Source organism: Lepus europaeus, chromosome 10, assembly GCF_033115175.1.
Source record: "Lepus europaeus isolate LE1 chromosome 10, mLepTim1.pri, whole genome shotgun sequence".
In the NCBI taxonomy this organism is placed as follows: Eukaryota; Metazoa; Chordata; class Mammalia; order Lagomorpha; family Leporidae; genus Lepus; species Lepus europaeus.
Window position 1 is genome coordinate 24,927,521 of NC_084836.1, and position 26,534 is coordinate 24,954,054.

Sequence of the window (26,534 nt, forward strand, 5' to 3'; positions counted from 1 at the left end):
GGGAGACCTGGAAGGAGCTCCTGGCTCCTGGCTCCGAATCAGACCAGCCCCAGCCGTTGCAACCATTTGGGGAGTGAACCAGTGAATGGAAGACCTCTCTCTGACTCTAACTCTGGCTTTCAAATAAATGAATCAATCTTAAAAAAAAAAAAATTAGGTGATATAAAGTATTTATGGCCAGATAATAATCACAAACTCTTCTGTAACCTCCCAAGGTGCCAGGTGCTGTCCTAAGGGCTGTACAAGTACTCATTCACTTAACCCTCCCAAAAGCCTTTTGAAATAGGTACTATCATCATCCTCATTTTACAGACGAGCAAACCCAGGCCCAAAGAAGTCAGATAACCTCCCTGGCGGTCGCACAGCTAGAAAATACCAGCGCCGGGATTTGCTCCCAAGTAGATACCACTGATTACCCTGGACGAGGGCACGGGGGCTAATACCACACCTGCTGTAGGCTGACAAGCTCAGACCTCCAAGCTTCCGCAGCTCATCTGTCCAGACAATGACCTTCGGTTAGAAAATGACCTCTAGCCTCTGCAGCCTCGCTTTGTGGAGCGAGAGCGTCCCAGGGCCTTATGGGTGGCAGAGAGGAGTTGCTCAACACATGTTTGTGGAATAAACAAATGAATTGAAGATTGCCACACTCCCTGGTGTCACAGTTGGCCAGCAGCGTGCCTTTTACAGTTGAGCAATAATCTAGATAAAGACAGGAACATGCTGTTTATAAAGCGCTCCGCAATGGGAGAATCTCTGCAGATAGAAACCAGGGCAGCGGGAGAGCCACTGAGCACCCTGACCACAGGGCAGGCGCAGCAGAGCCCAGAGGGGCTGGGACACCGACCCCCCCACCACCACCACCAAGGTGGTCTGGGGACTGGGTCACAGGTGGAATAGGAGGCCCACTTGCCTTGGGTCCGCCTCTCCTGCCCCTAACTCGGTTTCAAAAAACTGAAGAAACCCCTGGGTTGCTGATAAATATTTGTCCACCACACGAATGAGTGAAGGAGAGGGAGGGACCGTGTTGTGAAAGTTATCCCCGGCCTCCCAGCCAGCCGACCACACCCCAGCTGACACTCGGGGATAAAACTCTCTCCTTCCCAGAGTGTCGCCTCACGGGGCCACAGGGCTGCAAGCCACGGAGCCATGCCCAGGTACACGGTGCACGTGCGCGGGGAATGGCTGGCCGTGCCCTGCCGGGATGGGCAGCTCACTGTGGGCTGGCTGGGCCGCGAGGCCGTGCGGCGCTACATTAAGAACAAGCCAGACAATGGCGGCTTTGCCTCTGCTGACGCCGTGTGCTTCCTGGTGCGCCGGTGCAAGGGCCTGGGGCTGTTGGACAATGAGGACCCACTCGAGGTGGCCCTGGAGGACAACGAATTTGTGGAAGTGGGTGAGTGGTGGCAGGGAAGGGCTTGGTCCTCCCTTGCCCCAGGGGGATGCTGTGTTGTCACTCCCTACCCCTCGCAGGGACAATGAGAATAGGGGGCGCTTGCAGTTGGCTTGCTCTGGGTATGCACCTGCCATGCCTCTGGGTCTCTCAAATTCTCACACAACCCCAAGAGATAGGCAGGATTCCCACGCCCTCTGACATCCAGCCAGGAAGGTAACTCAAAGAGGTAACTTCCCCAGAGTCAGCTGGCTGGACAGTGACAGAAGCTGGACTTAACCCCGAGACCACAGGTCAGGACCCCTTTGCTGTCACCAAGTCCTTCTGAAGAGCCCAGTGGACTGGAGGCAAGCAGGACAGGGGTCTGAGGAGTTCAGATTAAAAGGAGCTGAAACAGAGTGGGGAATGGAGGTGGGAGGGAGATCTTGAACTGGCATTGCACCCCCAGTGTCTACACCCCTGCCATTGGCTGTCCTTTGTTAAGATGCTCACTTGAAAGTCTTTGAAATCTAAGCAGTCATTTCTATCAAATTCAAGGGCAGTCAAATTCAGGGCAGACGCCTTGGCTGATAGCAGCTCTGGGGTGATCTTTAAGCCCCCCCCCACATTCTTGTTCTAGTCATAGAAGGTGATGCGATGTCCCCCGACTTCATTCCGTCTCAGCCAGAAGGAGTTTATCTGTATCCTTTCCTGCCGGCTCTGTGCTCTGCTTGGGGGCGGGGCGCCTCCTGCCAGCGGTGGGGCTGGGGCGTTGGCACACTACCCAGTGTTTTCCTTTACCTGGCTGCAGATACAGCAAGTACCGGGAGCCAGAGAAGGTAAGCTTCAAACCGTTTGCTTTTTGCCCAGAAAATTCGGTCTCCCTCTTCTCCACGTAAGGAGCAAGAGGGCCAGCAAAATTTCTGAGCAAACACAGGACAAGGCTGTACCCAGCTCTGTGCAGCCGGAAGAGGTAGGCTGGGAAAAGCACAATGATGCTTCTTCCTCTCTAACTTTCCCACCCCAGCCTCTTCTGGGTAAGTTCATTCCTGTTGCACAGCAATGACGAAATTTCTGAAACGGCAAAGTTTGGTTCCGCGGGAAGCTTTGCTGCTCTCTTGTTAGAGCCATGAAGCTGTTCACAGTCTCAGAGATTTCCTTCTTTTGTCCAGTACATCGCCTTAGATGGGGACAGTCTGACCACAGAGGATCTGGTGAACTTGGGAAAGGGACATTACAAAATAAAGGTACTGGAGGAGGCAAGGAGGGAGGGAGGCAAATCCCATCTTTGCTGCAAAGGGAAGTCTTTAACACGCTCAGTTTTGACCAACCTGCCACTAGCTCACCCCAATTGCTGAAAAGAAGGTGCAAAAATCCAGGGAAGTCATAGACAGCATCATCAAAGAAAAAACAGGTATTGTTGTCTTTATGTTACAAAATTCTCTTCCTATGCACACACAAATCCCTTGTGTCTGATTGTATAATGTTTGGTTTGTCTTCTAGTTGTTTACGGAATTACTACAGGTTTTGGGAAGTTCGCCAGGACTGTCATTCCCATCAGTAAGCTGGAGTAAGTTGAAAACACAAGAACCTTCAGGTTCCACCTGCTGCCATCTTTGAGATTTTTTTTTTTTCAACAAGGGGAGTAATTCCCATTAGCCCCAGTATACCCATGAGCAGGCTGGCAACTCGGGTTCAGTGGCCAAGAAAGGAGTTGGCATTGAAACCACAGGCAAGCTGGTTTTGTCCATTGCATCTGGCCACCCTGCATCCCTTGCAAAGATTGAACTGTGCTTCCCTTCATTTTCCCAGAGGAAGGGACATTTTCACTGCATGACATCTAAGAGAGCCTTAACCTTTCTCTTCCAGGGAGCTTCAGGTCAACTTAGTGCGTTCACACTCTTCAGGTAAATCGTTTGGAATATCGGGTGCCTCCTAGGTCTTGTTTAATTCAATGAATAACACAGAGCACAGTGGAGTCAGCTGGAAACAGGTATTGCATGCCAAGGACAAGGTGCTGGGTGCAAGAGGAAGGGAAGCAGAGGGCATCAGGCAAGACCACCTTTCAGCAGAGCCCCAGGGAAAGGAACGGGCCAGGTGGACTGACAGGCTGGGACAGGAGCACACGTCCATCCTGCGGAGAGGGTGCTGCGTATTCAGGGGAGGGAGTGACGGCTGTTGCTCGGGCCATGAGTTGGGATGGGCGAGGTGGGATGGGAAACTTAGTCAAGACTTAGCATCCATCCAATGGGGATGGAGTTGGTGAGGGAGTCTGGATGCCATTCTGCAGGAGTTTGGGAACTGGGGGATCCCAGCAACACTCCAGGGATGGGGAGGTGAGAAAGTGAATCTGGGCCTTTTACCTCCTCTGGAAGATGGGGCTTTGGGAAGCCAGCCAGGCAAGTAGAGGGCAGTGCTACTGTCCACGTCAGGAGAGAGAATGGACTGCAACAGGGAAGCGTTGAGGCATGGAGGCAGCCAGGAGGTACAAAGGGTTTGGCTTTCTTGGCAAAAACATGAATTCTGTTTTGAAGGTGTTGGGAAACCCCTAAGTCCTGAGAGGTGTCGGATGCTCTTGGCTTTGAGGATCAATGTCTTAGCCAAAGGATACAGTGGCATTTCCCTGGAGACACTCAAGCAAGTTATCGAAGTATTTAATGGTAATGCAGGGGGTCCCCAGGTTGACCTTCCACTGAGGTTGGGCATTCCCACAGGGTGCCCTTGAATGACCAGATATGGGGGCAGGGGGATCGGCTGAGATAAGAAGACAAAGTAATTGAGATGAGTGGGAAACAGCTTGGCAAGAAGGAAGGCAGATAGGAGGGGCAGTGCAGCTGGGATGGTTACTGCCATGATGGTTACTCCATCCCCCATCACCCTTCACTTAGCATTTGGTATCTTTAGTACAACAAGCACCTTGCATCAAGCCTAGTGAGAAACTCCAATCCAGGGGTGCTCGTGTGTGGTTAAAGAAGTTGCAGTGGATCTTCTGGGGAACATGATGGTTGTTGAATATCCATCTCAGACATTCAGAATTTTGCCATTCTGGCTGGTGCCTTGGAACCTGAACTCTCAGTGCTCCCCGTGTGATGGAAGAGTCACACCTGCACTCTGAAATCCCCCTTCCTGCAAAGGGCTAGGGACTCACTGGTAATCATCAAGCCAAGTAGTGGCAGAATTTGATATAACTCACTTCTTTGGAGCTTACTTTTTGGTCAGGAAAATTCCAGTGTGGGAGCCAGATTTGCAGTGCTTGGGAGACTTTGTTCATCCTCACTGATAAAGAGAAGCCTTGTAGGTCAGGGAAGCTCTGGGGCTCCATGGGGGAGGAATGGGAGGAGAAGCTGGGCTCGGCAGTCCCACAGAGCAGAACACATGCAGAGTTTCCCATGCTATGCATGCAAATGACCCATGAATATGAAAATGAACAGCAATCTGAATGAATAATCTATAGTAGAGAAGGCTGGGCTGAACAGATAAGTCGTGATCCCAACACCTATTTCTACTCCTACCCTGTTCTGCCCTGTTATAAACCTCAGATCCCATTCGGTAAGACTCTAGACCCCAAGCTTGAAGTCACCCGTGCTTGATGGGTGAATCTAAAGTCCTCCTGGGTCCCTAGAGTCCTGAGAAGCTCCCGTGGGCAAACTGATCTGGAAGCTGGCCCGTGCATGGCATTGCTCTCTCCAGTGTTAACAGTTGGAAAAGACACTGCTATCAAGTCTAGTTTTAGTTTAGAAAAATGAAACCTTTTTTTGTAACATTTTTGGAAATTTCTTACAAAATCATACATGTTTAATTATAAATGGTGGTGGGTGGCAAAGTGGGTGACTAGCAAATAAGGAAGACACTCAGTTGCCTAAGACTTTACCTCCCCAGAGAGTCCCTGTTGACACTCTGGTGTACCATGTCCTTCCAGAACATTCTATGTTGCTTTCCTAATGTTAAACAGTTATATATTTCCAAAGACTCTCCAAAGCTTTTAGTGGCTTCCTACCATTCCATCACATGAATGTCTCTTAACTCCATATTTAGATAATTTCTAACTTTTTATTCTTGCAAGCAAGGCTGTAATGAACAGCCACTAGTTCCTGGTCACATCTTTAAGATACACCTCTAGAATTTGTAGAAGTGGGGCTGTTTGGTCGGGTGCCGGCATGCACATTTTGAAGGCTCGGCTCCTAGAAGGGTCCTGCTTACTGCCTGCTCTCTTCCTCCTTCCTCCCCTCAACTCTGCCCCCTTCTCTCTCTCTCTCTAAAGCAACTCAGCCAGGTCCCTTAAGCATTAGCTGTGCCTGAGAAATTCTCTTTCCTCCAGTATTCATGGCCACAGAGTCATCCTAGATGGTATGCGGGCAGGGGCAGGGGGTTCCTGGCAAAATGAGAACATCCAGAATGTTGCCTTCCTGAAGTAACTCGTGCCTTCTTCTCTCCCAGCCTCCTGCCTGCCTTACGTCCCAGAGAAAGGAACCGTTGGCGCCAGTGGAGACTTGGCCCCACTCTCTCATCTGGCTCTCGGCCTAATTGGAGAAGGGAAGATGTGGTCTCCAAAGAGTGGCTGGGCTGATGCTAAATATGTAAGACTTTTCCAGCAATTTCCATGTGCAGTTATTTCCCTGGGTTGAACAATGGCTGGACATGGATGGTTTTTGTACTCACTCCTTTCAACAGCCTAGTGAGCGGGGGCCTCTGCTGTCTTTATTTTATAGATGAGACAACTGAAGCTTAGAAGTCAAACTAGGCAAGCCTATTAACGTCCACCCCTGACTATCAATCAGTTTCCCAGATTTGGTGATTGTCTTGGTGGAAAGGTACACCCAAGATCTTATTGTGCACCCACAAGGCTGACAGTGCCTGTTCGGGAGGTCACACAGTATCACAACTTTACTCAGGAGCTGGTCTCACAGGTACAGAACTGTGGATCATAACACTCACCTGATGGCCTCTGGGATGCAGGTTCCACTTTTCTGCAAGCTCCTGAGGCTTTTTTTTAAATAATGCCTTCATGTTTTTCTCACCTGTCTCCAAAATCCATCAGAGCAGAGCAAAGCATCAATTAAAGTCTTATCTCTGGGCAATTGCTGGGAGGCCCCATCATAAGTGAAAGAGGCAAGGAGCCAAGGAAGAAGCTGCTAACGGGATAATGACAGATATAATAATAATAATAATAATAATAGTCCTTCGGGTTCCAGGTAGTCTTTCTTCCATGCAGCTTCCCCTCTCTCTGCTGTCAGTGAACCCCCCAATCACCTTCACAGAGCAGTCAGGCTGACCTTTCCAAATAGCACACACAGCTTGTTCTAGCTAAAGCCCAGCAGGTTTTCCATTGTCCATTGCTAAAGTCTAAACTTAAGGGGCTTCCAAGAGTCTTGCTTGTCACGTAATTCCCCTAATCTCCCCATCCAGGGTTCTGCATTGTAGGGACTGGAATGTGCTGGTCACTGAACCAGGCGCCCAGTGCAATCACACCTTCTTCTCCCTCCCACCCCTGCCTCTCTCTGGTCCCCTTCAGAGAAGTCCTCCAGGAAGCTTCCCTGTGGATCCTCTGCATCTTCTCCCTTCCCGGCCCCACACCTTGTGCCTTTCCTCTGTCCTCTCCCAGCCTCCTAGGTGATCATTTTGCACTGCACGCCTCCTACTCCCTGCATCATGACCCTAGCTACCCTTGAATTTCTCTGTCTCCACTTTTCCTTCCCCTAGCCCTAGCCCAACTCCCCAGACAGAGTCTGCCTGTGGCAGGTACTCGATCCACTGGTGAAGATCGTCAGTGCCACTGGTTCTGTCTTTCCGCTTCTTGAAATGCCCCCTTCTCCTTCCCTAGAAAGACCTTAGCTACTCTTTTGCCCCTGTCCTCCTGCAGTTCTGTGCGCATCTAGCAGAGGGAACTCCATAGACCCTTCTTGGTTGGTCCTCCTACATCTGCCACTCAAGTTCTGCTTGGAGGTTCTGCCAGAGTTTGGGTCAATGAGAAATGGGAGTAGAGGGCTTTTAGGTCACGCCCTAGAAGCAGGGGAGCAAGGACAGTCAGGAGTCCAGCTTCAGCCCGCACAGGTGAATCACTAAGGTAGAAACTGAACACCAAAGACCTAGAAATCAGCATTTAGAGTTGGTTCTGCAAACAGAAAAAAAGAGTCCCCAGATTAATTACAAAAATCAGTTGAAAGGCAAGTTGAAAAGCAGAACTAGAGGGTAGGGCAGAGAACGTGAACCGAGGCAGGGTGTGTAGGTCTGACTTTCCATCAGACAGACCTTTGGCCTCAAAGGTCTTTTATTGAATTCCATATAAAATCAGGAATACGCTGCTAGTTCATTAGATTCCCATTTTCGTATTTGCAATCATTCTACAGGTTCTGGAAGCCCACGGATTGAAACCAGTGGTTTTGAAACCAAAAGAGGTAAGCAGTCAAGGCAAATTCATTCATAGTAAGAGACCTTTGTTTATGCCATGGTTTCGGTTTTAGGACCAGTGTTAATGGTTCCTGAAAGTGAAAGTGGGGTACCTGTTTGTTGAAAGTTGCTCACTGAAGAAAGGACACTTGGAAGATTCTTTGTGTCAAAAATCTAAGGATCCCTAACAGAGACTCTAAGCCAAACGTCCTGGGCCAGAATTGTTCCTGGTTGACTTTACTGTGGGGCGATGTTAAAGAAGAAATGCAGAATAAAGAGCTAAGAATTCTATCAAAGTCCTTCCAAAAGTTCATGAAAAATGGCATTAAAATGGAAGTTTGTTTTGGCACAAAAATTTCAAAAGCCATGCCTAACGCGGAGTCTTCAAAAAGTTCATGAGAAAAAGCCAAGTGTGGAATTCACAACTTTTTTGCACCAAAATAAACCTATCTTTTAATGCCATTTTCCAGGATCTTTCTGAAGATCAGATGCACAGTCCACACTCCAGAGCTAGCTGGGGAACTGGCGTCCTTCACAGGCATCCATTGGCCGGAGGGGTGCTGACAATGTCACACGTGACACCATGCATCCCTCAAGTGCTTAAATTAGCCTCAACGCCCTGCACTTTAGGGAACGTGAATCAGCCACTGGCCCATTGCTCTCTTAGACAAAAGCAAAAGACACAAACTCCACTTACAGTAGGAAACTTTTCCCTCCCTCCCCGAAGGGCCTGGCACTCATCAATGGGACACAGATGATCACCTCCCTGGGCTGCGAGGCTGTAGAGAGAGCCAGTGCCATCGCCCGCCAGGCAGACATCGTCGCCGCCCTGACCCTCGAGGTGCTAAAGGGCACCACCAAGGCCTTCGATACAGGTCCGCGTGGTTCTACTGCCTGAGGGTGAGGGTGGAGCTGGGGGGCAGTGGGCAAGGTCTTCAAACACAGGGATGCTGTGAATGGCTGGTGAGGAAGGAGAACACCAGGTGCCTGTGGCACATCCAGGGTGGCCACAGCTTCACCTGTGTTGTGCTGCACCCGGCCCTGGAAGCCAGCATATTGGACAGATGTGGCCCTGAGGAGCAGTGAGTCAGAGGCTCTGGGTGGCCTCAGGCATCAGGTCCAGAGGGGGAGAGGATGGAGCTCCGTTAGGAAACTGGGTGAGAAAAACTACAGAAGTTGTAGCTTATTCTGCAGGTAGTGAATTTCAAAGACTCTGCAGTAATGAGAAGTAGGACAAGAAACTGTCTCAAAATGACTCAGTTGAATTAAGCCACTATTGGCCCTTCTATTATTAACCCAATTCTTTTTGTATTTAGTTCCTTATTGCAAATATTTTCCCATTTATCAAGAAGTGTTGTGTTCTCTGAATCATTCCTAAAACTTTTTAATTGACTCATAATAATTGTGTATATTTACGGAGCATAGGAGCTCTGTTCCTTGGAAGGCAGGCCCAGTGTCTTGAGTTAAATTCCCAGTGAGAACACATAATTTGCCCTCAGGCATTTAAAATGGGAGGAATAGGCACTGAGAACATATTTGTTTCTGCAATGAAATTTCAAACTCTCCGAGTAGTGGTCAAGGACCTCCGGGATTTCTGAGGGCCAGGTCAGTGCTGTGGGTGGTCCTGAGGCCAATGTGGTGGCTGGTTCTGTTACCAGGATTGCTCCAACTTTTTTGCTTCATCAATTCTAGACATTCATGCTGTCCGCCCACATCGTGGACAAATTGAAGTTGCTTTTCGTTTTCGGTCACTCTTGGACTCCGACCATCACCCATCAGAAATAGCAGGTCTGGGCGTGTGTGTGTGAGTGGGCTGATTTGGTTGCGTGTTTTGGGAGAGAACTGGTGATGTATGTCCTATCTTATCCCCTCCATGTCTTCCACAGAGAGTCACAGGTTCTGTGACCGGGTACAGGATGCATATACCTTGCGCTGCTGTCCACAGGTAAAACCAAAAACCCCAACAAAGCTTTTCCCCCCAAATTCAGAGGGGAAATGGGAAAAAAAAGGAAGGTGTTAGAAACCCATGTAATGGACTACTAGAGTCCACATTTCTTATTGCCTCTATTAAAAATTATGTCTCTGGTACCACTAGCGAGCAAATCATTGTGAAGTTTCGATTCATTCCCTGTGGTAAGCTCATCTTGGAATGGCTTCGCTCCTTTCCCTTCAGAGGCATCCAGCAGACACCTTCCTTGTTGATCTAGTCCTAACATTTTTCCAAAGAGATTTATTTATTTATTTGAAAGGCAGAGGGAGAGACAAAGAGAAAGGGAGGGAGAGAGGGAAAGAGATGTTTCATCCTCTGGTTCACTCCCCAAATGGTGGCAACAGCCGGAGTGCCCAAACTTATAAAAATTTTTATTAATGATATCATCACAACCAATTAATAGAGTTTTACTGGTTCTCCCTGTTAGATACAAGTTGAACCAGCCAGCTAACCATGTTCATAGTGAAGTCTAATTATATCTTTTAAAATTCAAGAGTATAGCCATGGTTACCTTATCAGTATTGACAGGTGTAAACCATTACATATGAATATAAGAGGCTTAACTTATTAAGCAAAGCAGATCACCTCAGCTGACAATAGCAGCCCTGTGTTGCAGGTGCCCATTGACACGTGGCAGTTAGTTCACTGAGATTAGCAAACAACATGTCAGCTTGTGCAAGCTCCAGTCCTTACTGTCTTACAGAGCGCTCCCTAGGGCTAACACTCTCATTTCCTTTTACTCAGCAAGCTGTGTTCCAGCTAGCTTCTTAGATGACACATCAAAAGCATGTATGGGAAAGAACTGCGGAGTGAGTTCAGCAGTAAGAAGTCCTGGCTTAACGCCTCCCTGCTTCTCTAATAAGGACAGCAGACTATGTGACAGGCACCATCACAGGGTCTCCTGTGTCTGTTATTTGATTTTCCCAATGATGCAGCTGGGAGTGGAGGCACAGAGTTAAGTACTTTGCTCCGGGTCAGTCTGCTCACTGCATCTTTGCTTTCTTGACTTCTGAGAACAGCCAGAGAGGCAGGTGCTGCTGTAGACGTGGTGACTGGCTTTGGCTTGCCTCAGGGGAGCTGCCTTGTTTTCTGAGCTTTTCTAATATGGTACCTTTATGCTTCACAAACTTAACCCTCCTTGGATAATAGCTACCATCTGAATGGTCTCTATGGGCCATGCCCAGGAGTTGGTGTGCATATGGTAAGTTCTGGGGTCTATTCTGTAAGTCTGTATCTCTTTCAGCTATTAAATTAAGTACTTTGCCCACAGTTCTCCGAACAACCTGGCCATGAATCTGCCTGTGTCTCTGCATTCTCTCTCTTCCACTGTGCTGTTTTAGATCTTTTGAGATCAGATCTTGTTTAGATCTGTTTAGATCAGCTGTTTAATGTGCTGACATTAGATCAGCTGGAGACTGATCTAATGTCAAACCATGTTATGATGAATTGATTCTAATTGGTTTCAGTGAGAACCAGATGACTTTTAACAAAGTTCTCTTCATATTCTAAATGAATAGAGGCTTCAAAAAGTTGGTAGAAAATAGAATTAAAAGTTTATTTCAGTGCAAAAATTTTAAAATCCATGCTTACCAGCAGTCTTCAAAAAGCTAGTAGACAATGCTTATTATGAGGAATTCCAAATTTCTGCACTGAAATAAATTTGTTTTTTAATTCCATTTTCCAGTGTTTTGAGGTCTCCCCATTTGTTTCCATGGTTATAACTGCAAAGCACTTCATGGGGGAAAGACTGAAGGTATTATCCTATAAGGGTATTGGTGCCCTGAAGGAAATCAATTGGTCATCTATCTTATTTTGATCATATTTTAGATCCACGGGGTGGCAAATGACACAATAGCATTTGTGAAGAACATCATCACCACAGAACTGAACAGTGCAACAGATAATCCTGTATCTTTTGAGTGTCTACTAAACTTTAATGATAGAATTTCCAGCTGGCGACTGCAGGATCTACTGAAGCAATCATTTTGTAGGGCATCTCAGTTCTGCTCCTTTCATAGAGTAAATGAGTGAGTAGCTGTGGCCCATAGATTGCATGGGTGGGCGAATGCATGGAAACAGGAACCATGGAAACAGAGGGCCAGGAGTCTTCTTTAGCCCTTGTAGGCAAAAAGGAAGGAGGATCTGTTACTACCTTTGCCTGCTGATTTAAATAAAGCACAGAGCAGGATGGAATTATTGCTGATGGTAACAACATTCAGTGGGGGCTAAAGTTGCCTTCTATGAAAACAGACTTGTGAGAACCTATTCGTCACTATCTTTGTTGAAGGCTGGCCCAGGACCACTGACTGTGGAGTTGGAAAGTTCCCAAGATCGATTGGTCTAGACTTTGAGGTGGTTGCTCATCAACAGGTTCCATTCAGCAAATTCTTTATGCAAAAGCCACAGTGCCCATTTTGATGGATGTTCTGGTCTCCATTCTTAGTCTCAAGCTATGAACGTTTTGAGGGCGAATACTAATCACCACATGAGTACAGTTATGGAGCTTGGGTATCTCTAATCTCAGCAGAAGACATCATTCCATGCTGTTTCTTTGGCCCCCAGTTGGGTGCTTACGATTCATCTTCAAGGTTTATTTACTTTTGTGCCCATTGATGTTAACCCTGCTTGAGGGAAGACTGTCTTCTTTCTACTACCCATGTTTATACAAGGACTGCCACTCTAATGTTAAAAATAGTAGATTGAGAAAGGAGTTATACTTGACTTGATCAGTAAATACTATGTTCCAACCTTAACCTGTTTTGAAAGATGGTCTTTGCCAGTAGAGGAGAGACAATCTCTGGAGGAAACTTCCACGGTGAATACCCAGCCAAAGTAAGCTTTTTAAAGTTGCCTCTGACTTTGAACACGTATTCCAGTAGGGGCCAACTGAACTGAGACCTTCTTGCAGGCCCTGGACTATTTGGCCATTGGTGTCCATGAACTTGCTGCCATTAGTGAAAGAAGAATTGAAAGGCTTTGTAACCCCTCCCTCAGCGAGCTGCCTGCCTTCCTGGTGTCTGAAGGTGGTCTGAACTCGGGATTCATGATAGCCCACTGCACAGCTGCAGCCCTTGGTAAGGACACTGCCCTTTTCCCAAACACAACCCTAGCCAGCTAAGCACTCTTCCTTGTTCCCTGAAAATACCGAATTTTGTCTTTGAATGAGGTCCATTCTTGCAACACTTTTATTTGCATCCTACCACTCTCAACAAATGTAGCAGGTTGACTCCCTAACATTTTGTTTAGAAAAATAAAATAAAACCCAAACAATGTTATACTGAAACAGAACAATATTGGGTTGTAAATACAAAGGTGCTTCAAAAAGTTGATGGAAAATAGAATTAAAAGAGAAGTTTATTTTGGTGTAAAAGAATTTGGAATCCATGGATAGTTTCATAATACACATTTTCCATGAACTTTCTGAAAGTTTAAGAAGTTTCAGAGTGGAAAGCAATTTTTTTAAAAGAAATTTTAATTTTTCTTTTAAAAAATATTAATTTAGAGAGAAAAATATTAATTTAGAGAGAGACAAAGGCATAGAGAACTCCCACCTGCTGATTCACTCCCCACATACTTTTAATGGTTGGGGCTGGACTGGGGGTGAAGCTGGGATCCAGGAAAACAATCCAGGTCCCCCATGTGGGTGGCAGCAGCCCAGTTACTTGGGCCATCACCGCTCTTCCCAGGGTCTACATTAACAGGAAGCTGGAGTCAAGAGCCAGAGCCAGGAATTTAACCCAGTTACTCCAATGTAGGATTCAAGTGTCTTAATCACTATCACTCTGCAAAGCAATTTGACACTGCGTAAGAGCTTCACCTTTGTAGCTTTTTTCAAAATCTCAATCTGAAGACTCTGAGGGAAAAAGACAAAGGTGCTAACAGTTATAATTAGAAATAACCTGAATAATTCATTAAACTTGTGATATATGCCAGTAGATACAGCAACCACTGAAAACAAAGATATGATTGCGATATACAAGATTATCTGTAAGTAGCAGGATACCCTCTAAAAAAACTGAGCAATACGATAGCCGATTTGACTCAAGATTGTAGGAGACAGAAATAATGAATCAGAACAATGCCTGGCACAGAGGGCTATGGTTCTCATTGATATTCGTTCACTTCATCATCCCAACACCACCACAAGGCAGGTGCTTTTACTCCCTTCATTGTACAGATGAATGCCTGAAGATCTGAGAAGTGAAGTATTGCACAGCTGGTGAGATATAGAGCAGAAATCAAACCCAGGCATCGCGGCTCCCAAATCTATGCTCTCACTTCAATTAAATGAAGATCTCATCTTAGTCAATAAGTAATCCCAAAACAGAGTTGTAAATTCAACAATAATGCAGTGTGTCCGGTTACACTTGAGTTATCTGGCACATACCTACACTAAAAAAGTATTTATTTTTTAAATCTGAAATCCATATTTCACTAGGGGTCCTGTGTTTTATCTAGCACTCCTACCTACCCCAAAAGGCAGGATAACATGGTGATTAATTAAGAGTATACACCCTGAACCTGAATCCCAACTCTGCTATTTCCTTACCTACAGTATCTCATTGTGTCTCTTAATCCTGTTGGTCTCAGTTTACTCCTGCACAAAGCAAAGATGATAAATTTACCCAATGGGACTGTGTTGAGAATAAAATGAATTAACACACAGAAAGCCTTAGCACTGTGCCTAGCACATCAGAAGCACTAAGTAGGTATTCGTTGCTATTAATAATTACTCCCAACCCCTTCCACGCTTAAGCCTCTAACTAAAACTCAACACAAATAACCAACGAAGAGCCACTGGGTTCACTTTCTCCTCTGACCCAGTATCTTCTATTTGCTCATTTGTTTGCTGATTAGAATATCTTGTGGAAGGCTAGAGATTTCTCACGGTGACATGGTGATGGGGGCGGGGGGTGGTGGTGGTGGTGGTAATTGATTTCTAGAGAATATTATGGTCTTAGGAAACCTGGTTGGAACGTGCTGAGCTTCCCAAGCTCTCTAGTGCAGTGGCTCAGCCTGTGTATATTACAATGAAATGAGGTTTCGCTTTTTTACAGCCACGTATAAGTTATCTTTCTGAACAAGCTTCACCACAGGCTGCTTGTCCATGGGGCCCTCAGTTTAAAGACCCAGGACTTGGGACTTCAGGTGCCAATCCCAGGAAAGTTTTAGGCAAACCAAGAGGAGCTGATCACCTTAATTGAAAGCCATGGCCTCTCATCCCTTATAGTACAGACAACAGCTGAAGCTTTCAAGGCCAAAGAAAGAGGAGATGAGACTTCTGAGTTGGACCTTTTCTGACTTCTGAAGCTGGGGAGGAGGACTCCCTCCATCTAGGGTCTTGCTATATAAAGTGTAGTCTTTGACAAACCATACAGCCATCACCTGGAGTTATCAGAACAGTACAAGCTCAGGACCCCCCTAGACTGCTTTGTAACAAGATCCTCGAGTGATTCATTGGCCCAATCCAATTTGAAAGACTCCAATGTGGGTCATCCCGAGGATTCTGCCCATTGCCCTGGTATGTCTTTGGCCATCACCAAGCACTTGCTTAAACCCAGAACATTCACTTGTGTTATCACTGAACAGTTGAGCCGTTGAACTGTTAAGAGACCCAGGATCTCTGGGTCCAGCCTCAAGCCTCGAATACCACGCCTGATTCTAATCCCACCTCTTCTGATGATGCAACTGGATTGTTCTCAAGTACCTGAAAATGCCCATTATGTCTCCCGCCCCCCACCCCCAAGTCTCTCTGGCACACTAAATGTTTCCAGTGTTTTCCCACTCGTCTTTATAGTATCAGAATTCCCAATTCCCATCCTTGTCTTACCTCAGAACTCAAGATGGCTGCAGAGTCCCTCTCACTTTGGGGGCAAAAAAAGAAATCAAACCGCTTCCTTTTCTCTAAGTACTCTTGTAGAGTCTGGTGCTTGGATCATGGTCCAGAGCTGCTGGGGAGGCCTCCTCCTTGCCGAGGGTCCTTTGGGGGAGCCATGTGTCGTTTGGCGGTTTATCCTCTTGGGGGTACTACCTAGCTTGCACTGGTCTCTTGCAGTTTCAGAGAACAAGGCTCTGTGCCACCCCTCGTCTGTGGACTCTCTCTCCACCAGCGCTGCCACGGAGGACCACGTCTCCATGGGCGGGTGGGCAGCGAGGAAGGCCCTCAGGGTCGTCGAACACGTGGAGCAAGGTAACAGCAGGGAGTGGGAGGTGCAGGCCTCACGGACACACTTCTACACCAGTGGTTCTCAAAGTGGGATCTCCACTGGCAGCCTCGGCACCACCTGGGAGGTTGTTGGGGATGCAAATCCTCAGGCCCCTCCCAGACCTAGGGAGAAGATGGGATCAACCTGTGTTTAACAAGCTCCTCAGGGGAGTCTGATGTTGCCAGGTGTTCATGCAGCGCTAAGCAGTTCGCTTGGCTGGCTTTTTAAAATGCAGCTTCACTTTTCTTTCTTTCTTCTTATTAAGATTTATTATTTTATTTATCTGAGAGGTAGAGTTAGAGAGAGAGAGGGAGGGAGAGAGATCTTCCATCTACTGGTTCACGCCCCAAATGGCCACTGGGACTGGGACTGGGCCAGACCGAAGTCAGGAGCCAGGAGCTGGGAGTTTCATCTGGGAGTCCCATGTGGGTACAGGGGCCTAAACACTTGGGCCACCATCTGCCACTTTCCCAGATGCATCAGCAGGGAGCTAGATCAGAAGTGGAGCAGCCAGGACTCAACTGGTGCCCATATGGGATGCCGGCTTCACAAATGGCAGCCCAGCCCACTGCACCACAGTGCTGGCCCCTTAAAATCAAACTTTTCCAATGTATTCAAAAAGGGAAAGAGTCCTATCATGAACTCTCACCCACCTGATTGAATGGTTAGCACATTTGCTTCACTTTTTCTTTTACTTTTCCCAAATTATTTCAAATGTCATATTACTTAATTCCTACATATTTTCTCTTGTAAATATGAATGCTTTCTTATCTACCATGATGCTGTTATCACCACCAACAAAATTCAACAGGAAGTCCCAGTACCACCAAATTCATAGTCAGAATTTCCCATTATCTCAGTGTCATTGGAGTGAGTTTGTTCGAGTCAGGTTCCAGGGCCCATGTTTAAGTTTGGTTGTCATGGCTTCTTTTATTTTTTTATTCATTTGAGAAAGAGACAGGGAGTCGGGGGCAGGAGGACGCTCCCATGTTCTGGTTCCCTCCCTGAATGCTTGCAATGGTCCCTGGGGGTGAAGTGGGGAGCCAGAAACGACCCAGATTTCCCATGTGGGTGGAAGGGAGGTAACTACTTGAGCCGCGACTGCTACCTCCCAAGGTCTACATTAGCAGGAAGCCCAAGTCAGGAGCCAGAGCCAGCCAGGTGTTGAACAGGCACTCCCTCATGGGACACGGGCATTGTAACCACTCGTCTGAATGCTCACTCACTTACCTTTCTTTTCCTCTAAAACAGTCCTCCCGCCTCCCCCACCCCCTCACTTCCTCCCCTCACCATCCTTCATGCCATTGGTTAGTTGAAGCATCAGGTTAATTCTTCTGTAGAGAGACTGACACTGTAGATTTACCTGTTAGCTTCCTGTGGTGTCACTTTTGATTTGTTCTTTGTCCCCTGCATTTCCTGTCCATTGCAGTTGTCCCTAAAGACTTGAAAAGCTGTACGTACAACCTTTCTGGCAAAGATAACACATAGGGAGAGCTGTGCCAGCCAACTTCTCTCTGCCTTCTCACTGATGTTTTTTGTGTTGTTTCATTTTATAAAGAGAAAAAATTGGTTTTTTTAAGGCAGCATTTTCTAAGTTCCTAAATTTATGTTACAGTACTGGAAGCAGTTGTCTGATATTTTAAGATAAATGTGAGAGTTGAGAACCTTCTTTTTGATAACAGCTGTGTTGAGATATGATTTACATACCTTACAATGTTTAGCATATTCACAAGGTTGTATAACCATGACCACAATCAACTTTAGGACATTTTTATCAGCCTAAAAAGAAACCCTGGGCTATTACCCTCCCATGCTCCCTATTCCCCAGAGTTGTAGGCAGCCACTAATCTAATTTCTGTCTCTTATAGACTTACCTATTCTAGACATTTTATATTAAAGGATTCATATGCTATGTGGTCTTTTGTGACTAAGTTCTTCCATTCGGCATGATGTTTATGAGGTCCATTCATGTTTATGAGGTTCATTCATGTTGTAGCACGTATCAGTGCTCTCTGCCTCTTTCTGGCTGAATGATGGTCCATTGTATAGGACAGACCAAATTTTGTTTGTCTATCTGCTGAGGGAGCCTTGGTTTGTTTCCACCTTTTGGCTAATGTAACTAATGCTTCTTGTGTACACTTTTTCTGTATGGACATAGGTTCTCATATCTCTAGAGTAGAACAGCCAGGTCACATGCTCTCTCCGTGTTCATCTTCTTGAAGATCTTCCAGATTGAAAGTGGCTATGCCACATTAGGTCGCACCTGCTGTGTTTGAAGGAGCTGGTTTCTCCACGTTGTCACCAGCACTTGTGGGTATCGATCACAGGGTGCTGTGAATGTTCATTGTTCAGGTGGTTTCCCCATTGAACACGTTGCTCTGGCCAAAAGCTTAAAGAGTCACTCTTCTGGATCCTGTTCTGTCCAGTTCATCCACAAATTAACCCCACCTTCCAAAGATGCAAACCAAGCCCCTGTCAACTCCTTCTGATAATCTGCTGTTTTCACGACTGTTTCTCTAGTCACTGCACACGATCAACTAGGGTGAACTTTTGAAAGCATCACTGAGATCACCCCATGGCCGTGCTGAAAATTTACCAGTTACTTCCTAGTGCTCAGCCCAAAATGCAGCCCCTTCCTGCAGCCCAGGAAGCTCCCCAGGATCTTGCTTCTGCCTCTCACTGCCGCCTCCCCCTGTCCCATTCTCTGCCCTGGAAACGCAGTGCTGTTCTTGTACCTATCAACAAATGCGTCCCCTTCCTTTCTGGTCCTCTGCCCACAGCCCTGTCCGAAGGGCTCCCGTGGCTCTCTTTCTCCCTCCATCTATGTAACTTCCCAGATTTCATCTCTGAAACCTTCCCTCCCCACCCCAGCTAAAGCAGCCATCACTGTTCTTTCTCCCCCTGTCTTTTTTTTTTTTTCTCCTAATACCACCTAATATCGATCTCTAAGGCTTATTATTTGCCTTTCCCAGGAAAATATAAGATCCATTAGGGCAGGGATCTTGTCTGGCTGGTTGTATCCCCGGATGGCCCTGGAACACCTAGACCACCTAAATAAACACCTAGACGTTTGCATGACAATGAAGTCGGTGAGACAGCTCAAGAGCAGCAATCTTAGTAAAATATCATAGGTATATATTAGACTTGGAGGTTGACAAAATGAATACTGTTCAAATTTTACAACTTTGAGAACATGTATTTGCAATGTACCCAAGTAACTAGTACTTATATTTATTTGCAATTGATTTAGCCAAAAGGCCAAGAAGTGATTAATATTTATTTGCTTAGGACAGTTTTAAATTCATGTGTTTTATACTCTGTTAAGGTGAAGAAAATAATCAGATGAAACTAGATTATGTTTCCATAATTCTCCAGATTATTGTCAGTGTGTTTTAAAAATATTTTCAGGTGGTTATTAAATCCTGGAATATGATCTTATTTCAAAATAAATGAGAACCATGTCAAAAAAAAAAAAAAAAACCCAGCTAGATCAAGACATATTGAACCCCTTGAATTTGTAGCAATGAAGTCCATGTTTTTAAAAACATTCCAGTTGATGAACTTAGGGAGAACTGCTGGTTATGCAATGACGACAAATTAAGGTTTTCCTGACACGTTCCATGTGTCTCCCGCAAGTGTTTAGTTCTCATTTTTTGTTTTTCATCTCTGACTTTATCTCTGAGATATGTGCTTCTTCTGAGGAAGCATCATATCACTAACACTTACTGAGCATTTACTGTGGGCATTCAGTCTTTTCACTCATTTAATCCGCGCTGTAATTCCAGCAGGCATATATTGTTATCCCATTGTCCGATCAGAAAACCAAAGCTGACAAGTTAAATAGTGTGCCCAAAGCTATACAGCCAGTAAATGGCAATGCTAGAATGTAATCCCAGGTGGTTGATTCAACTTCACTATCTTAACCATTTCCAATACCATCCTGATTAGAAAAAATAAACCCCTATCCTCATAGGATATAGGGCAAGATTGTTCTAGATCTGCTCCTGGGGACGTTATCTCAAAATGGAATCCCTGAGAGTGGAGAGTAAACTCTTTTAGTGAGAGGTTTGTAATACCCATGACTATGGGGATTAGACAGTGAGATGGCTGCTTCAGCAATATGCCAGGTTTATTCCAGCCATCTAAATGGCTTTACATGACACTCTCTCTTCTCACTCATCAACTTCTTTGATTAACATGGATGACAGTGGATTGCTATCTCAATCTTTATGCAAATTTCAAGTTGTTTTTGGTCTTGCAATTCCTTTGGCTTGAAACACCTGGCACAGAGGGTTTCATTCAAGGTCTGAAAGAGCCAGAACAAATAGGTGTGGTTGTCCTAGAACTCATTCTATAATGTCCATTCCAAACTCTCAAGTTTAAAGATTCCCAAGTCCACTAAACAAAAACTGCAGAATTTTAGTATCTTACCAACCTTAATTTCTCAGTAAAATAATGTTTAGCTAAAAATTCTTACTAAATGTATCATACTTTGTAACAGTGAAATCCATATTTCTCTACATTTAATAGAGTCTAAATGATGGAGAATTTTTGTAGAATTATAATTCTAGATTAAACCACTCTGGATTCTATTTGACTTGTCTTTAAATTTATGAAGCATGTTAAGAACGCAGGTGGGTACACAAAGGTCACAATGGGAGAAGATGAAGCTCTAGAATCTATTGTGGACCTAAAAGAAGCTTCATCTGTTCTAGACCAGTACTTTCACTTCACACCAGCATAAGGCACTGAAAACTCTGAAGGTCATGGGTCTTGATGAAATGCACACACTTATCTAATAGGGTGAGGCTCAAGGTTGGGATCAGGTGTTCTTTCTGACCTTCTTCCTGACCAACAAATCTTGATTTGAGGATGTGAATGAGAGGGGCGGGCACTGTGGCTTAGTAGGCTAAGCCTCTGCCTGCGGTGCCAGCATCCCATATGGGCACTGGTTCATGTCCTGGCTGCTCCACTTCAATCCAGCTCTCTGCTATGGCCTGGGGAAGCCATAGAAGATGGCCCAAGTCCTTGGACCCCTGCACCCATGTGGGAGACCCGGAAGAAGCTTCTGGCTTCAGATCTGTGCAGCTCTGGCCACTTAGGCGAGTGAACCAGTGGATGGAAGACCTCTCTCTCTCTCTCTCTCTCTTTCTGTCTCTCTCCTTCTCTCTGTAACTCTACCTCTCAAGTAAGTAAATAATCTTATAGGAAAAAAAGGATGTGAATGAGAGAAGATTTTGCCAGGGTACACTAAAGGGGAGCCTCCTGGGTGGCTTAGGGGATCTGATCATTGATCCAGGTGTATGTCTCAATTCTCCCCTTCTCACAGTTAAAGATACAGACAAGAAGTTAGATAAGTAGCTTTAGAATGGCAACAAAGACCCAGGCAACCTCATTCTACCCACAGATAGAGAACCAACCATCTGTTGGTTCGCCACTGACTGCTGCCAATCCCTGTGAGTACTACTCCTCAAGCATGAATTCAGACGTTAACCAACTGCTGCCTTGACATTTCTTGCTTTAGTGCTGGCCATCGAGCTTCTGGCAGCCTGCCAGGGCATAGAGTTTCTACGCCCCCTGAGGACAACCACTCCACTAGAGAAGGTCTACGACCTGGTGCGCTCTGTTGTAAGGTAAGGTCAACAGCTCCCTGGGAGTGACACTGTTTCAGACCTGTGCGCCTTGACAGTACTTACTGTTTGGCCGCTGGGTTGCTGTGTTTTCTCCATAGGCCCTGGATAAAAGATCGCTTCATGGCCCCAGACATCGAGGCAGCTCATAGGCTGCTCCTTGAGCAGAAGGTAAGCTGGCTACTTGGCTTCATTGCAAAGTTTTTATCATGATGAGAAAGCAAAGTGAGAATGGGGGGTGGGGAGATGGAAAAACACTGTCTTATTCTGTTGCCTCCTGGCTGTTCCATGGAAGTAAACACAAAGGCAACTTGTAAGGCCACTACAAAGCCATTGATAAACCCTTGAGTGCCTACATTGCACCTAAACTCTGACTATTAAAGAATTGTAAGCTGATTTTTTTTTTTTTTTTTTGAGAGGCAAAAAGAGAAAGAGGGAGGGAGCTACCACCCACTGACTGATTTCTCAAATTCCTGCTGGAAACAGCTCCCCAGCCCTGGCTGAAACTGGAAGCCAGGAACTCATTCCAGAAGTCCACGTGGATGGCAGGAACTCAATTACTCGAGTCATCACCACTGTGTCCCAGAGCCTGTATTAACAGGAAGCTGGAGTCAGACAGCTGGGTCTGGGACTTGAACCCAAGCCCTCCAAAGTGAAATGCAGGAGCCTTTTTTACTGCTAGGCCAAATGCCCACCTTTGAAATGAATTTTAAATGGGAGTTTTGGGAAAAGTATTTATGGGGAGGAAACAACTTTGATTATTGATCTCCCTCCCTGAAATAATCTCTTTCATTCAGAAGCATGAGAATCCTTCAAAAAGTTCATGGAAATTGGAATTAAAAGCTAAATTTATTTCTGTGCAAAATTTTTGAAATCCTTGTAGAGAGAAATCTTCAAAAATGTTTGTGGAAAGCACATAATATGAAAAAACTAGATATGGATTTCAAAAAACTTTTGCAAAATAAATATCTCTTAATTTTTCATGAACTTTTTTTTACTATCTTTATACTCTATTTTTTTTAAGATTTTATTTATTTATTTGAGAAGTAGAGTTACAGACAGTGAGAGGGAGAGATAGAGAGAAAGGTCCTCTATCTGCTGGGTCACTCCCTAAATGGCCACAACAGCCGGAGCTGGGCCGGCCCAAAGCCAGGAGCCAGGAGCTTCCTCCGGGTCTCCCATGTGGGGTGCAGGGGCGCAAGCACTTGGGCCACCTTCTGCTGATTTCCCAGGCCACAGCAGAGAGCTGGACTGGAAGAGGAACAGCACCCATAATGGATGCTGGTGCTAACCTACTGTGCCACAGTGTCGGCCCCTCTCCTCATACTTCTTGTGAGATTATGACAACCACCAGGTTCACTGGTACATGGACCTGGAGCTGCAGGTTTTTTCTGCAACACTTGCATGTCTCTGCCCCAGTCTCAGTGGAAAAGAGACAGATTTTCCTTACTGCTTATTTCTTCCAGGTACATCAACCAAAGACTTAGCCAAGAGATACAGATACCTTCCATGCTGACTCATCTTTTTAACGTATTTTAAAAGTGCTTTAAACCTTTAGAATAATTTGTGAGAATTGTGTTCCCTCCCTAGGGCAACCGATTCCCACCCCCCCACACACACCCCCATCACAAAGACAGTTGCACTGCTTTTGGGGGGTGCTTTTTCTCTTTGATCTTCATGCCTGTCATTTCTTAATGTTCCCTGGGCCTCTGGGGAGGGGAAGCCACTTGCTGGCTGCTCCGGGAAAGGCTGTGTGTGAGAGGCTGGCCTTTGCATAATGTATTTTAGGAGGTCATAGAGTCAGAAAGGCTTCTTGGCTGTCCAGGGCAAGCAGATAAAAGTGTGAACCTAAACCCTGGACCTTCCTTTGAGATGATGCAGGGCTTCAAAGAGGAGGCTGATGGGTGGAGGAAAAACTAAAGAAGGGCCTGAGGCCGGGCTTCTCCATCCTAACGGTGCACATGCATTTGCCTGGCATCGGGCAAATGCTGATTCAGATTCTGCAGGTCTGGGGGTGGGGGGCTGAGGGTCTGACTCCCCCCAGGTGTTGCTGATGCTGCCGGGGCACAGGCTGCACTTGGGATAGCAGAGGTCAGGGGCACAGGGTCCCCATGGCCTGGGAATAGAGCAATAGGGAAATCCAATGAACAAGGCTTACTTTAGAAAACACAGTGTCATGGCATAGCCTTGAGCAGCCATCCTTCACTCTGTCCACTGGATCCTCTAAACTGTACTTGTTTGCTTCCTCTGCTTTGGAAGAGGAAGCAGTTAAAAGCTTCACGAGGGAGTGGGATTTAGCCTAGCAGTTAGGATACCCACCACAGTGGAGTACCTGGGTTCAGTCCCTGGCTCTGACTCCTGATGTCGGCTTCTTGCTAATGCACACCCTTGCAGGCCGCAGTTGGGTCCCTGCCACCCATGTGAGAGACCTGGCTTGTGTTCTTGGCTCCTGACTTCAGCCCAGCCCAGCCCACGCCCTGGGGGCCTCTGGGTGGAATGAATCAACAGATAGAAGTGCTCTTTATCGCTCTCAAGTATAGTAAGTTAGAAAGCTTCATGGTGACTTTGGAAAAGTTTTGGACTTTGTATTCTTAAAGCCTTTAACGCAACCAAGGACTTATGGACACAGATCAGGTGTCAGATGTCACACAGGAAAAGCAAGCAAACAGCCACTGTGTGTCCAGTCAGGTATAGAGGATGTTTGACTTGGGATGAAGTTGATGTTTGATGGCATGTGGAAACAGCATCGGCAGTATTTCATCTCTGTTTGCTTCCTTCTCAGGTTTGGGAAGTAGCTGCCCCCTACATTGAAAAATACAGAATGGAGCATATTCCAGAATCAAGACCTGTTTCCCCAACAGCCTTCTCCCTGCAGTCTCTACACAAGAAGGCCACCAAGATCGCCGAGTCTGAGGATCTTTAGTGGGCTTTCTCATGGATCGGCACATCAGCTAGCTTAGTTGAACACAAAGCAGTGCTGTGCTGAGAGAAGAGAAGCGGGAGCTTCCCTGGTCGATCAGCCCATCCTACCAGCAAAGTTTAGTTCCTCGGAAACTTACTTGGGTTATGCTGGTGGCAGAATGACAGTTGCTAACTTCAGCACTGTGTTCCTGTACGTCAGATGTTTTCAAATTGTAAGAATTTCCTTTTTGTCTTAACAGTATCAACAGTTATACTCACTCTTAAAGGAGAATAACTACAATTGCATTGGCCTATTTTTTACTGTTAGCAATAGATGATCCTAAAATTGGAAACAGATTGACGCTATCCTTTCCTAAAAAGAAGTTAGCCTTCTGTAACCTTTATTTTCTATTTGCTTTAACAAGCTCTGCTCTAGTTGACTTTCTTTAGCTGATTATACTATGCTATGCTGACAAATATCCCTTAATATGCCTTCATAAATAACCATTTGAAGTGATAATTTGTCCTGAAGCTGCTCTTTCTTCTATTAATTAAATCTTAGTAAAGTACAGTCAATAGATCTTAAGCAACTAAATACAGAGGTGGTTATAAAACCAATATCAGGGTTTGCATAGAAAGGAGTTAAGGAATGAATATTTGGGTGGACTTATTCAGCTGTGTGTTTCAGATTTATCATGTTTCCCTCACCACACATAGCCCCAAAATGTTTAGCATTTGAGCTTAGTAGGCTCACCTCCTATGTGTTAGCACTCAAGTCACATGTTCGGAGTAACCCTTCCGGAACAGGCTCGTGTCACAGATAAGGGATCTGTGGGGTTGTAACTGCCTCTCTGCAATGGTAATCATTACCGTGAGCCCTGTTGACAAAGGTCAGCTGGGACCCCTGGCTGTCTTACTCAACCTGTTTTCCTCCAAGAAGATGATAAAGAACTTGGAAAGGATTAAGTGCGATTTTGCAGTGAAGGGTAAGTCAGATGGCCTCTTGGCCTCCCAAGGCTAAGGTCTATGCCTTTGCCCCTGTCTGTGCAGGAGTCTGACACCGTGGCTCTGAGAAGTCTGCCCTCCAGCCCCCTGGCGGCAGACTGCCATGTGTCCGGTAGTAATTTCACAATAGCTTTCAGTCTTTAGCTGCAACCTCTTCACAGGAAAATGGAGACCCAAGAGCAAACTATTGCCTAGAGCAATGAACAGAGCGAATGCTGCGCTGAGGACACTGTTTAGCCAATGGTTGTTCTCGGTAGTGTTCTCTGTTGAAGCGAGAACTCACACAAATTAAGTCAAGTGAGTCTTGTCTACAAACTGCAGTGACCCCACAAGCCCCAGCAGTCTGCCAGCTTCTCTCCACTCCTGAATTCCCACCCACTTCTGCCATCCTCGGGGACACACTGGCACTTTGTTAGTAACCGACTTGAGACTTCAAGAGAACTCCAAGATCAATATGGGAAAAAGTCTCAATGGTCTTACGTTGTCCCCTATTTCTTAAAATGTTGTAACAGAGTTTACTTCTTTAATTATTACTTCTTTAGTACTTTTCACTGCAGTTAAATGAACTTTCTGAAAGATTTAATTAGCAAATGATAACTTTTTTAAAAGATGTGACTGGCTCAATACACTTTTTATTTTGCTCTTTCCTGTTGAATAGTGGCAGGAGAGATGGCGGAATCAGATTCCCTTGCCCAGCAGGCTCACCTAGGCTCCTTCACATGATGTCGTGGGCAGCCAGGGATGGCGAACCCCAAAGCCTTGGGGCTCCCCCACCTCTGCCGTGTCATTTCTGCTCATGTCCTGTTGGCCAGTGCCAGCTACACTCCAAGCCTGAGCATAATACCCAAGGGCAGGTGCAGGTGACTTGGTGCCATCCATGGACCACTGTCTGACCATCTACCAGACATAAAAATCCCATAAATAATCCAAAAAATGTTTTTAAAGAGATATTTTACACTACTTTAAACTTATGTCTCATTTCTGGGTCTGGTCACTGGATTAATTTTTTTTTATTAAACTTTATAATTGTTTCATAAACAGAAGGA

General features: G+C 45.8%; 1 protein-coding gene across 1 annotated transcript; it reads left to right on the forward strand.

Moving 5' to 3' along the window:
- Positions 1-788: 788 nt before the first annotated feature.
- HAL (histidine ammonia-lyase) lies at positions 789-25,003 on the forward strand. Its single transcript, XM_062203093.1, has 20 exons — positions 789-1,393; positions 2,010-2,070; positions 2,181-2,208; positions 2,542-2,616; positions 2,711-2,783; positions 2,873-2,939; positions 3,239-3,276; positions 3,904-4,029; positions 5,807-5,946; positions 7,717-7,764; positions 8,484-8,631; positions 9,449-9,544; positions 9,643-9,701; positions 11,574-11,654; positions 12,513-12,578; positions 12,655-12,820; positions 15,802-15,936; positions 21,477-21,585; positions 21,684-21,753; positions 24,365-25,003. Exons 1-20 carry the CDS (start codon positions 1,147-1,149, stop codon positions 24,503-24,505), a joined length of 1,974 nt encoding a protein of 657 aa, XP_062059077.1. The 5' UTR covers positions 789-1,146; the 3' UTR covers positions 24,506-25,003.
- The last annotated feature ends 1,531 nt before the right edge of the window (positions 25,004-26,534 follow it).

Excerpts from the sequence above, each read along its gene's own strand:
- HAL (XM_062203093.1), top strand. The coding sequence starts at position 1,147 with ATGCCCAGGTACACGGTGCACGTGCGCGGGGAATGGCTGGCCGTGCCC. Across the intron at positions 5,947-7,716 it reads GCTGGGCTGATGCTAAATAT|GTTCTGGAAGCCCACGGATT; the intron begins GTAAGACTTTTC and ends ATCATTCTACAG. Across the intron at positions 15,937-21,476 it reads CGTCGAACACGTGGAGCAAG|TGCTGGCCATCGAGCTTCTG; the intron begins GTAACAGCAGGG and ends TTCTTGCTTTAG.